Genomic DNA, 14,992 nt, shown 5'->3' on the forward strand with positions numbered 1-14,992 from the left:
TCCCGAGAATAAGGTGGATTTTGACTCGCACCGCAAGAGGGCAAAACTTGAATTACCTTCCCATCTGATAGAACATCCACTTTTTCAATGTTAGCTGATCTATTTTGCGCACTTCCTGAAGTTACGATTTCAGGCGAATTTAGTCTGTTTCTTTTCTCTCGACAATCACAACGTTTTTTCTTTCTTGTCCCGTTAGTGGTATTTGCTACCCGTTCCCTATCCTTAGGCATAAGTTCGAGATTATTAGTTTCATTACCTGATTCCACTACCTTTAATATTTCAGTTTCAGATTCTGAATCAGATTCTGTACTACATACGTTTGCAGTAATACCTGGCTTTATCCCACAATTAACCTCATTGCTATCCTCAAGATTTCTAGCAATTAACTCAATCATCTCTCGCGACTCCGGAGTACGATCCTGCCCGGTTTCCTCAAGGGGTACAACGGTTTCTTGTTGCTTTACACGCAAATAATTAACTTCTTTACTTAAGGTTTGGTATCTAACTTTAAGTTCCTTTCCTTGATGAATTAAATTTTTATTTAGCTGACTCAACTTATGTTCAAGTTTGTTAACATTATCTTGTACTAAATTTTCGTTTCGCATATTTATCTCATTTAAACTTTCCCGCATTAATTTTTCCAACCTAGTACTCCGCTCTTGACATTTACTTTCGAATTTCTCCTGACCTGCAGTAACGTCGCGTTCCAAATCGGTAACAGTTGCCACAACATTCACATTTGCCTCTTGCAAACCCTGTACTTGTTTCTCGTACTGCTCTTTATATTTATTTAAGTCTGAACTAACATTCTGTTTGAAAGTTTCTACATCTACCTTAAGATTAGACATATCAGTTGTTAAGGTATCCAATTTCTTATCAGTACTTTTAGACAAAGACAAAAATTTTACATTTATTTCTTCCTGGAAAGACTTAAGATCGGATTTAACACCGAACACATCTACAGTAAGTGAAGAAATTTTATCATTTAAAGCAGTCATTTCAGAAGACAACTTATTTGTAAAATTATCTGTTAGTTCGTTTTTCATTGTACTCATTTCGGATTTTAATGAGGTTATTTCCGAGGACACTTCGGATTTTAATGAGGTTATTTCCGAGGACACTTTTGAGGACAGCGTATCATTCATATTTGTCATTTTACTATCAAGTCTTAATATGAGCTGCCTTAGAGATTCAAATCCCGGTTCTAATCGTGCACCTAGTTCTTGACTTTCAACAGAGACGGTTTCTTTTTCATTCGAATGCATAATTCCTAGTTCGTCACTATGTTCAGTATTCTTATCACCAGTCTCACCTACAACTTCCTCAGAAGACTCAACAAACGTCGCTGTTGCCTGTTCGAAATCCTCATATTCATTTTCCTCCAGCGTACTACACTGAGGACAGAACCACTCAATTTCCGCACGATCAATCTGATCGATTTTCGATTGCAACAATTTAACGCAACGCGCATGATACCAATTATCACATTTGTAACAATTAACAAACTTCGTAAGTGCTTTTGCTTTCTTTTTCTTGCAACACTGACTCGTGTCTGGTTCATAATTATCAACTTCAGAATTAATGAATCTCTTCATCATACCACAATTCATCGTCTTACGACATGCACTTCAGTCTCATAGTTAAGAAAATCTTATATTATTTACGTTACCAGCTTTACTCATTTATCCCCAAACTTACTATAAATTTAATAATAGTTATATTTATATATATTTGTTACAGTTTTTTTTTCACTTTTGGAATATGTTCCTTAGTCCAAATCCGACGCTAGGGTCGCCACTGTTACGACCAATAAATTTTTTCCTTTTTTCTTCTTTTTTTCCTTTTTTTTACCGGTCGACAGAATATAATAACTGCAATAATGATAATTATTATTATTATTATTATTATTCCAAAGTAGAAATAAATAATTAAAATATTAAATAATTATGACTAAAAAAAATGGAAATTATATTTTAATGTAAAAGAAACTGATTTTACACTATTCATTATTTTGAAAGAAATCTACTGTACTGACATTAAGCAAAATCTCGTTTATTGATCAGAAGTTACCAGGATCTTGTCCTAAGCAACAATTCCATCAGTGAAATTAAATCTTTGTCTTTCTCATTAAAAATCTTATACTGAAGTTTGGTAATTACATTGAGAAATTTGTAACTGCACTTAAATTGAAATGAAAAATAACCTGTTCAATATGTTTATTGTTTCAGAAATAACAAAGAAACATCCATCATCGCATATACATAACAGTTGCCTAGACAGTGAGTTTGGCCTCAACACAGCAGCTCGTATCTTCATTTATCCATTACTTAGACCTAATACATATAAATAGGGCCTGCTAGCGCCTGCTAAGAAACTGGGATATTACACCTCAGGGTCGTCTTGCAGTATCAAAAAGAAATGATTAAGTTGAAAGTCATATTACACTATAATTACTTATTCTGACGAATATTACAGTTTATAAAAGCCATGCCATCACACGAACATTAAATGACACATACATTATTACTACTAATAATAACTTATTTATCGTGAGTTAAGAAGGAGCAGAGCAGTGGATTTATGACATTGGCGATACAATATACCAATATTTCCAGCTCTATTTACTTCTCCGAATAATTATTACTTAGTATGAAAAACACTATAATTATTCAACAATAAAAGAAATTAATGAAGAATGATATATTTACATGAAGAAAACATATATGGAATGTGAGGCATTGACTTAAACGAAAAAAAATCATTCATTACTGCATTAGAAGCTGATTATAGATAAATCCCAATTTCCAGCATGGCACCACTAACCAGACAATATGATAATAACAATATTACCTGTTTTCTTAAGTTGTTCATTTCTAAATATTGCATGAATCGTAAGGTAACAAGATAGAGGTTTTCTGAGGCAGGCAACTGTGAATGATTGGTACCGTCGAAGCTCATTTCGTATGTTAGCATTCATTAATTACAAAATTTAATAATCAACTAAAGAATTTAGAATATGAAAATCGAGAATTTATATTTGTTACGCGATTACAGCTATAAGACATTCCCACTATGAACCTGAAGTGCATGACGCTACCGGTAATTAGCTACGAATCATCATCATCATCATCACACTGTTCAAATACACACGAAAAATAAAGCTTATAGAAATTTCTTTATCATTGATTAGTTTTAATTTTCAGTGCCGCTAGTGCCACCACTAATAACTAAAAAAACTTTGTATTTAAACCTACTGCAAAATTTTCCGTATTAATCAGTCATCCTGGGATTCCCACTGCAGCTATCCGAACTCCTGTGAAGTAAATAATTGATTAGGGATTACCTCATAAAACGGTTATACCATCCAGCACCGTTCAAGTCCCAAATAAACTTCCTCGTTGTGCCTGCAGTATATTCCCATGACTGATAGAGATTGTCTGACGGTGTCAGAATACCACATTACAGTATTACAAAATGAATTCTCATCTTGGTGAAAAGTCCATAGTCTACACTTAAATTCACGTACGAAGTCCTACTCAGGTTACTTCATTGCTTCTACTGTCACTATCAAAGTTCCAATCAATAATTTTGCATAGATAAAATGGTCCAAAATGTAAATTTGATAACTTAAATCGATAGCAGGACTCGTCTCGACGCATAAACCTTTTATAGTTTTTCAAAAATTATATTCATACGTCACACCTAACAACTAATGCCGAGCTATGAATAAACTAGAATTTATCTCTGTAAGAACATTATTGCCTTGAATCATATTTAACATTCAAAATTTACTCCCGTAATTCCTAAATAAATGTTGATATTAAATTATTTCGCCCAAAAATGTGTAAAATATCTATTTTATACAGCACTATTTCTTTACTTTCTCTCTGAATTTCGATCGTCAGTTGTTTTGTTGCTATTAATTTCAACTGCCCGTACTTATAAATGGCAAGCACCGATTAAGAGAAGCAATTACAGCCATCAACGTTTATGCACTGTTCGACATCATTTGCAATATTAATAGTTAAATATTCGTAATAATTAATTTCTTTGTGTGGAAAATAGACTGCTTAAAATATAAATAATTACATATAATCAGCATGCACTATACTGATAAAGAAATTTTAGCTTGCACATTTCTTACTGTAACTAAATTTTGATTAAAAGTTTATAAATGTTGGAATTAAAAAGAATATGTCTAATCATGTGCAGTCCTTAAGCAATATTTATAATTTAAATTTACCTTTAATTTATCTTATTTATAAATCAAATTATTTAACTGAGAACTACAACCTCAGGAAATATACGAAAGGGTGAATACCCGGTACAGCTTGAGAATACGGTTGTACACTATAGAAAATTAATAAATTCATATCCAGACAAACGCTAATCATTCTTTTTAAATCGTGGATTTTTAACAAAAACACACGATCGATAACTGTAACAATCAATGTCACGGATTCAGAAGGATCCGTTACATCATATATATCGGATGGTTTTGATATTTCTTCTGATCATTAAAACAACAATGGTACCTGTGTGCGTGCAGAAATGCAAAAGCACAAGGTAACTTCCTATTTGTTTTGGAAACAACAAACCCATTTCACGTGTGCGAGAGAAATTGAGCACAGCGAGATCGTGTGTTTACTCACGGTCAGTTCGCAGCAGGAGTCCATGGTAAAAATTTGGCTATCTCGAAAACACTCGCAAAACCTTACAAATACAAAAGACTGCGCTTCAAAGAAAGTTTAGACACAGATGTTTCAATTTTCTTTTAGCATCGTTCTTCAGCAAAAGAGTCGGTTCATTGTATTCGAAAAAGAGAAGGGAGAAAGGGTGAATTTATATTTAATGTGGGGGGTAACGTTGTAAGTAGTATAAACAATACATACCGCTTCCGACTCTGTACGCATACACTAGCCGCGGAGTTCACACACACACACAGAATCAGAGTCCTCACACACCAAGGGTGAGAGCTGTGCCACTGAGTCACAGCGGCCACGGGGCTAGGTCGAGTCCACTTTACGTTCATAGTTTCTTAGTACATAAATGTTACGATTATGAAATAGATTTTCCTTAATGAGCTGCATAAAAACAAAAGCTTTCGAAATGCATTAAACAATTAGCTCGATTTGAGTGTGAACTTAAAGTTATATCAGAGTGTAAATACGGATACGCACCAAAGCTCGAAAACTTAATACACTATTTCTCCTATATAGTCAGCATGTATCAAGCAATCATTCAGCTTTCATTTGAGAGGATGGAAATCGAAGGCCCCTGAACAACTATGTTACTAATGTGCGGAATGTATTTATCTTACAGTGAACTGCTTTGATGCCAAGTGGCCTAACTCCAAAATTGAAATTTTCCAGGAGTGAAAGTTGAAGTTCAATATCTCATGAACAATCCATATTTCTTTTATGTTGGGAACCAAAACCATAACTACTATATGTAGTTCATTGTTTTATAACTTAGTGTTTACAAAAATCCTTTTAAAAAATACCTATTCATAGAAGTGGATGGTACTTATCTGTACTAGTTCTTGGCATCCAAGCAGTCCATTTATTGTAATACTAGCTTAATATACCCATTCTTCGCATGGGGGCTGTATTTGGAAGTCAACACCTGTGGAAGTATCACCATTCATTTCAGTGACCGCGAAAACTAAGGATTTGACACTAGTATCAATCAATATGGGCTATTTATACATGTCTCGGTATTCCTCACCCGCTGACACCCGGCCCGCATACAGTAGTAGCTGAATTTGCAAGTCATCGCTGATGGAAGTGTCACCATTGATCTCAGCGACCGTGAAAACTATGGATTTGACACTAATGTCGATCAATTTGGATTACTTTTACTACATGTCTCGCTAAACGCCCCCCTGAGACCCCCTGGTTCCAATTTTGACAAAAACGCTTCGCCTTAGACTGGGACCTGGACCAAGGTATCCGTGACCAAAATTTGGTAACTCTCGGTCAACTTGTCTGGTCCCCAGGTCGGTCCCAGTAAACGTCCCCCCTGAGACCCCCTTGGTTCGAAATTTAAAAAAAACGCTTCGTCTTGATCTGGGGCCTGGACTAAGGTACCCGTGACCAAATTTTGGGAACTCTCGGTCCACTCGTCTGGTCCCCAGGTCGCACAGACAGACAGACAAACACACAAACAAACTCTTTATTTTATTTATATTAGATAAGATATACTATGTAAAATAGTCTCGTATCATAATATGTGATGTACAACAAATGTTACATTATATATTATCCGTAGCTCGTGATATGCTGCAACATATTAAAGCCTGAGAATAGTTGGGCAAGCGAATAATCCAGAAGTTACGAAACCCTATTGCGTTCATGGGAACGAAAACACAATAATTATAACTATGCTAAATTACTATAGACTACCAACTGCTCATTCAGAGAATTTATGATGTTCACTCTATCGCAAGTTTTATACAAACTAGATTTAGACTACGGATAATAGTTTTACACAAACTAGATAATCAATTATTATTATTATTATCATTATATTTACAGTACAACCAAATACAACGACATTAACTATTAGTTCTAATTAACTGAATTGAGCTGAAAATTAAATCTTGATCTTTAAAGATTAACTATTAATTTTATGCGTTCTGTACCTTTCTAAAGGAATAAAAGCTGGAATTGGTTTCAAGGCTGTTTCTGAGTGAATACTTTCTTCAAAATAATATTAAAAATTATAGAAAGATTTTCGAGACATTCGAGTCGAGTCGAGATTTTTAAGAGCCGTCTCGACTCGACTCGTGTCTCGACTCGAAAATTCGAGTCGAGAAATACGTTTGTCTCGACTCGTCTCGAATTTTACAAAGTGTGTCTCGACTCGAATCTCTAGTCGAGTCGAGTCGAGATTCGAGACATGTCTCGACTCGAGCGCATCCCTAGGGCCAGTAAAAATTTAGGGGGCCCGGCCCCCCCTAGACCCCCCTGGATACGGGCCTGCTTGTATATAATAAACATAATTAAATATTACCAACATCTTCATTAGAATCTCAGATTCTGATAATGATTTATCTGCATGAAATTATCCAATAGCCAGGGGTGCCCACAAGGGGCGCTATGACGCAAAGTGCGTCATTGAAATATTGAAATTGAAATTGGGGGGGTTAAAAATCTGTATAAATATGTTTCAGGGAGTGTAAAAATTAATCGAAAAGAAGATTGTTTCATGGAAGAACACTTACGGATAGATAATTGGGAAGGGGGTGCGTCATGAACATAAGGGGGGTGGGCACCACTGCAATAGCAAATCAGAATTATGAAGTTATCCTGATCATTATATTGTTTTTTTTTAATTATTACCTTACATAGATTATTATAAACAAACATTACTTCATAATTTTGATTTTTCAGTATCCACCATTCAACATTCAGAAATTTGTTTCTCAGTATCGTTAGGTAAGTAACCTACAATAGAGAAATGAAAAGAGAAAAGATGGGAGAAGTTCCTGCTCTGACGTAGCAGAAGTGGTACTTGAATCAAGTACGTAGCTCATGATGTCATAAACAATTTTCTTTATATGGAAACGGAAGACGGTGTAAGTACAGGTAATGATGAATTACCACTTTGAAAAAAAAAAAAAAATAAAATAAACAACGGCGATTTAACAATTTGTGTCACACGTGGGCTACACAACTCAACATCTTCTCGACAACGTCATTACGTCGCCCGCCTCCGTCGTTTTCTGTTCGCGATTTTTGTTTCAAGTCATTTACGCTATTCTTTTTTTAATATTACGTTGCTAGAATGTATAATAACAATCCTTCACAAGACTGTAGGAGAATGTAAACAAACTAGAATGTACTCGTTCCCTGTATGTTATACGGGAAAATGTACGTATTATCAAAGCTTTGCTATTTTCGCCAGTCAAATGTTTGCTCTAAATAGTAATATATACATATTTCGCAGGTTCATTAAAGTATAACGTATTGTAGTTAAACTAAATCTGCTTAGAAAGGTAACTGAGCGTATTAATATAACGGTAACCACGAAAGTTCTGTTGCTTTTTCACCCACCAACGTTTGAATATCGATATGTCACCTAAGACGTACCTGGCAGATCAAAAATAGTCCCCATCAGCATTGACGACCTTCTGCCAACGTTCTGGAAGGCCATGGATTCTATCACGATAGAACCTGGTGGGCTGTGAAGTGAAGAAGGTATCAAGTGTATTTTGCACCTCTACTGCGGATTTGAACTGGCTTCCGTTAAGGTGATTGTACAAGGATGGAACAGGTGATAATTGGACGGTGTAATGTCCGGGGAATATGGCGGATGCAATAGTGTTTTCATCCAATGCATAAAATGGTGCCCCGGGTCATCCTCGCCACTTGAAGAGCTTCATGTGGGTTTACTTCACTATCAATTCCATCTCAATAAGAGGCATTGTTTTTGTTTAGCATCAGTTTCTTATTTTTACAAAATAATTGTTTTTTTCACGATTTTCTCGAAAACTACAAGAAAAGTGGTACTTTTGTATGTGCATTGTTAGTTGATCACAACGTATAAATAATTATAATATTCTTTGTAGTGTTATGTTTCAGTTATTATGAGTTTTTGTTGTTAAATTAATACCTGTAAGAAGCAGGAGTAAAAGTGGATCTGAAAAGGTAGGGGAACGGTAGGTAGCGGAATGACGTCACGTCGTACCCCTGCTTACCTTTGCCCATTGCAATTTTTAGAAACTGGGGAACGCCGAAATATTTTTTTGGAGGTGAGGGAACGGCGTCCCCCCCGTTCTCCCTTACTTTTACTCCTGATAAGAAGAGATTTATTCATGAGCATAAAACGTATCAGAACACGTATTAAGTACTTTGTTGAGTACGATTTTTTTTTAAAATCATAGTATATTGATGTCCGTCTAATGAAACAGGAGAAAAATTTGACAAATCATTGAGGATGACCATCAGTAAGATTTGAAGTCAGGAACTCTCTATTACGATACGAAGACTTTTATCATTCACCTACATCAGCTCGGCTGCTTTGCTACCTACGCTTTTTTTTTTTGTAATAGTAATATTGTTTCAAGAAGGTTACAATCTGAGGAAGCTTTCCTTTAAGCGTCACTGGACCACTTCCTCGTAGAGTAAAATGTCTTCCTTTTTTTAAACTTGTTGTTGGATGTTGAACCAAGCAGCCCGAATCTCTTCAGCAACAGGTAGAACATGATTTTCCCGCCCCCGCATTTTGTTTCTACGAGAGAAGAAAGGAGAAAAAAATACAAATAATCCGTTACGATGGGCTACTATACTCGTTATGCGTGGGAAGTACCAGTTTGTTTCGAAGTGATAAAGGCGAAATAAACCACGTTTTTTTTTTTTTTGCAAGAAGCACATATACGAATCGAACATTGCATTCTCATATCTTTCAAACACATAACCTAAACCTTGAAATTGTGTGTCAGTCTCTGTTAATAGCTGCTTCCTGAAAAGATCCATCCACTAATTTTTCAGTAAGCAGTGTTTCCAGCTTTCTGATTACTTTTGCGGTCACAGACAGGCTTTCATTGATATTTCTACGTTTGTATTTTTTTTTTTTTTTAACTTTTCCTTTCAAATGATCATAGAAGTGAACTTAGTTTTGTAATTAAAATGAACTCAGTTCCAGTATCACAACGAATTTGTACAATGGAAAAAGAAGTCGTTAAAATAATCTAGTTGAAAGGGGCCCAATATCACAACGGTTTGCGTCAGAGCAACGCAAACTCTGCGCTTTAGTTTGCGATAACAGAAATAACAATTATAATTGATTTTTTGCACGTTTTTCGTAGCGTTATGCTCTGCAATTTCTGCAAAGGCTGCAGAGGAGTGACACCCCTGCATGCAGTGTTTCTTCCAGACATTTTTTTTGGGGGGGCACTGCCCCCCTTCCCGAATCGGACCAAAATAATACATATGTAATGAGCCGCTATTGTCAATCTGCATCACAGCGCATTACAGGTGGTCCGCACCGTGAGATATAAATCTAAAATATGTAGATAGCTTTTCCGATAAGAAGTGAATGAAAAGTATAAAATAATTTTAAAAGAATACAAATACTTCTTTTGTGAATATAAACGTTTTGAAGCTAAAGGTAACAATTCTTAGGAGATTAATTAGTTGTTTTGTGGTGAAATAATAATACAAATAAAATGGATTGCTAAATAAAATAGGTTCGGGGGAGACTCCTCTCTCGCTCATAATCTATCAGCATATATATGTAAAATGATCTAATTAACAGTATTAATTTAAACTAAATTAATCTAAATTTTGGGTACAGAAATTCTATTACTACTTTGAACTTTCATTGGGATTATATAGTAAATAATACAGTATGGATATGTATGATATAACGGTAGCATCTATAATATAAATGGCTTAGATTTTAAAGTAATATATATATATAATATATATATATATATATATATATATATATATATATATATATATATATATATATATATATATATATGAAACATTATTAAACAGTTCATTTACATTTATAAATGTCGAGATCTACTTGGAACAGCTGGAATCTGTATATGCTGAAGTGGAATATATATATATATATATATATATATATATATATATATATATATACAGCTACAAATTAAGAAAATAAGTATTAACAAAATATTTAAATGGTATAAAATATATATATTAGTAAAAGAGAAAATATTTTAAAAATTAAGAAATTATTTACCACTTCAGATTATGATGAGCGGCGCGATACAGCCAAAATAACAGCGGCGCGATACCCAAAGGCGCGATACAGCTAAAATAAGAAGATAACCAAAGATATATGCATTACTGCCAAAAGTATGTCATGCTATATATATATATATATATAGTCAAATATCGTACGTTACCTGTATTATTTATTTTGAAAACAAACAAATAAATAAGAAAGAGTTATACTTACCTGGTCTAGGTTATTGAATCGAAGATAAAATTTTGTCTATTTAAATCTTAACTTCTTAAATATCATTTTACTTTGTGATAGATTTAGTTATATGTATATCTGTATATGTTTACCTTGTTTGATGATATTACCATAGTTTCATGCTTAACATTCAAACGTATTTCTCCGATCTATTGATTTTCCTTGTCACTTCGAACTTATAGACCGTTTAGGAATTTTCCCGAAACACTAGTTAATTGGGATGGCGACTACGCAATGGGCCAACACCTCGAAACGTTTTCCAGCGTATCGAGAATTACAATTTAAATGTTATTGTTGTAGTATTACAATAAAAGGATCCGTATAACAACTTTATGCATCGATGGGACGATGTACTACAACAGTTAACGAACTAATGGATTAACTTGAAATGTACACATAATATGCATGTAGTACATACAATTTAAAGCAGTACAAGCAAAATGGTGACTATAGCCATATCTGCCAGAGTAGCAGTACAACACATGTATGATATAATAATAAATAAAATAGTACCAGCAGTGCCCCCTCCGGAATACTAACGGTGCCCCCGGAATATTTTTCTGAAAAAAACGACTGCCTGCATGCACGGGCAAACACAATAAATAAATAGTTTTTGATCATCTAAACTCCTTAGGAAGAACACTTCTGATTTCAATCATTCTTGTATGCAAGATGTAGCATGTGACAGCATCCACCTGGGATAAAACTTACTACGCATGCGCATTGAAAAACTACATGCAACATAATACCATCCTTTATTGTAGTTATACATGTAGGATATTATATGCAGTATAGGCCCTGTATATTCGTATCTTTGCCGCGTTGTTGCTACAACCATCCAGTAAGCGCGGATAATCAAACTGATAATAATAATTCTTAAAAATTGTAGCATGTAAATCATCTGCACTCTAACATCTAATATAATAATCCCCTGCAGAAGATTATTAGTGCAATGTCACTAAATGAAATGGTAATATACAAGAAATATGCAATGTCAGACAGTCAAAATATCAAGTGCCGGGACAATTAGATTCGGTGTGGTAACGTAACGTGGAGGAATTTGAATCAAGAATATTAGAATATTGAAGATAAACTTAATCACCAAAATCTTGGATCCTGATGTCGTAGTTTTGTCCTACCTACGGTCTGTATTTTAGTGCGACGAACATAAGCAGTTAATTAATACAAAGAGTACTGCTAAGGAGGTTAGAAATGAAACTGGAAACAGCAGTAATTTACAATATTCTTACTCATGAAACTTTTTTGCAATATTTTTCTACATCTTTGCATTTTGCTCAACAACCAACAGTTATATATATATATATATATATATATATATATATATATATATATATATATATATATATATATATATATAAGAAAATGGCAAGTTATTGCTGTAATTTGGACGCACTAATACAGACTAATAGGACAAAACTACTACGTCAGGATCCAAGATTTTGGTGATTAACCTTAACTTCAATATTCTAATATCCTTGATATATGTTTGTCATCATCTGACGAAAGAGAAGCACATTTTATTTAGGGCTGCTTATTTTTTAAAAATATTGCGATAGACAATTGATTTTCCTCTGTCAGATTTGCAAATGAACTTTTAACAGATCACAATATTATCTTTTTTTCTAAATATAGCAACTATATAAATTAAGCACGAGAGTTAACAAAGAATTGAGAACAGAAAGTGAGCGGAACTCTCAACCGCGATCAACGATTTGATTTTGACGATCGCGACTAGTTCCCGGTTCTCCCTGGCCTGATGGTTAGGTCGCGCATTAAAATCTCACGTCTGATTACCGATGGGAAAGCATCAAACACATCTAAGTGGTTCATATCCTACTTCTAAACTGCAGATTTTGTCCAGGGGCGGCCCCACGGAAGGTCTACTGCGTCCGGACCCCACCCCCGAAACTTTCTAACTCAACATACACTTGTACAGCATACAATTATACTTGTTCAACAGAAAAATGATTTGATGTATCATGAAAAGTTGATCTTACCCTTCATCTGTACTCTTTCTCCTATAAAAGCAATCTAGTTCTATCACTTTTTCTGAAACTGTAGGAGGAAATATTTTACAATTATTTATCGTCTTTTCAGGCGGAGAATTACAATATTACAATACAATTACTCTTACAATATTACATAAATGTAGTGACTTGTATATTGAACCCCTCTGCCAAACTTCTACTCCTCCCAACCAGTGACGGATTTAGCCAGGGGACCGGGAAGGCCTACCCCCCCAGTTTTTATAATGACAAAAATAATTTAAGCTATTATTTATATATTTTTGAAAGTTTATAGTAAACTCACGATATACCGATTACAGTTTGGGTTCTGGCTGCGCCCCCCAGTTTTTACCTTCTAGATCCACCTCTGCTCCCAACAAAAAATTCTGAGTGAACGCCTGGTCTTGTCTATAGAGCCTTGTTACCGACAAAGGAAATAAAAGGAAGGATCGTTCAAAGGAATCGATGAAGCAATCTACTCTGTAAATTTTTTCTCTTGAATTACATCGAATGGTCGCCATTGTTTTTAAATTATAATGCAATAATTTGGCGTATCATGAGGAACAGGTTGATAGAGAAATAAAAATTAATTGATCGTTATTCTAACATCAATTACTGTCACTTTAATATCTTTACATTTTTATTTGAACATTATCCGTATTTTTCATCTTACATATATTGTAATTTAAAAGTAGTGGAATAGTATAGTCTTTGACAATAATTCTATACAATTTTACTTTTAAAAATGTCATATGCGTGGTAATGAATAAACATATTTACCTAGGTTAGGACTTGATTATGTACCTTTCCTATTGGATGGATCTTTAGACCAGAGTTCGATTCCCGACGGGAGCTCATGTGGTTCGAATTCCACGTTAAGCTGTAGACCCACGTCTCGCATAGCTTCACTGCTGAAAGGGACACTAAACTAAAAATCAAATCAAATTTCGTTATGTCTAAAATGTTTTGATTTCCACGAAGATTATTCATATTTATATTAATTTATCAGATGGTCATTGAGCTGCCATTATTGCCTCCTTAATGCGTGGAAATGCTCACGTACTTTGCTAAAATAATAATAATAATAATAATAATAATAATAATAATAATAATAATAATAATAATAATAATAAAAATAAAAATAAATAAATAAATAAAATAATATGAAAATAGAATATTTTGCATTTGTGAAATTGTATATGCAAACTTTTTTTTCAGTCAACTAAAAATATTTCCTTTTTCTTAAGAATAAAATAAAAAACGGACAAGTTGAACGACTTCTGAACTAATACCTGTCTTTTCCGAACATTTTCATAATCTATCAGTTCTTTGGCCAAAAAATATATATATAAAATTAAAATGAATAAATTAAGAAGGGAATCAAACTTCTATGTTAGAAAACAAATCCAACTTTTTCCATAACATCTTCAGCTTTTCACTGGACTCTTCTATTATAAGAAGTTCTTCAGAACAACCTATAAACCAATCGAACACTTTTCTATTGAGTTGTAAACACTGTTTTAAATGTTTTCAAAAAAAAAAAAAAAAAGAAAAAAGACATGTAGGCGATACGGCATCATCCTCGTTGTCATCTTAACATGGTCTCCAAGTGAAGATGCCCCCATGACGTCACGTTCCATCCATATTAATAAGGGGAGAAACGCCCAAGTCACGTGACCCGCTCCACGAGGGAGTGGCCCCTTCTTTTAAAATCGTCCAGATTTGGTGCTCTTTCGTCCTATGTGACGTAACAGACGAGTTGTAGAGTAGGGTGCGGGGGTTACATATATAAAAAGAGAGAAAAAAATACTGGGTCTCCTGCTAGCTGTGGCTTGACACCTGTTTAGCAGTCGCCCACAAGGAACATACACTCTTTCTTGTTCAATACAAGACCAGTGCCTCCATTTTTATTATTATTATTATTTTAATGTTTCGGAGACGTGCTAACTGCCTACTGCTTGTCAAATATGGCAATATTGACATATATTTGCTATTTTTTAAAA

At 34.2% G+C, this 14,992-nt stretch overlaps 1 protein-coding gene across 3 annotated transcripts in view; it reads right to left on the bottom strand.

The window, feature by feature from the left end:
* The window catches only part of LOC145688248 (uncharacterized), a 211,348-nt gene that overhangs the window by 19,251 nt on the left and 177,105 nt on the right, over positions 1–14,992 (bottom strand). For 2 of the 3 annotated variants that reach the window (XM_081762190.1, XM_081762200.1), the window contains exon 3: positions 10,723–10,794. The exons of the other annotated variant lie outside the window; for it this stretch is intronic. In XM_081762190.1, coding sequence (XP_081618316.1) covers positions 10,723–10,794 — 72 coding nt within the window. The remainder of the gene's footprint in view (positions 1–10,722; positions 10,795–14,992) is intronic. 3 annotated transcript variants of the gene reach the window in all.

The sequence above is a fragment of the Thermobia domestica genome, chromosome 1, assembly GCF_964235325.1.
Source record: "Thermobia domestica chromosome 1, izTheDome1.hap1.1, whole genome shotgun sequence".
NCBI classification, from domain to species: Eukaryota; Metazoa; Arthropoda; class Insecta; order Zygentoma; family Lepismatidae; genus Thermobia; species Thermobia domestica.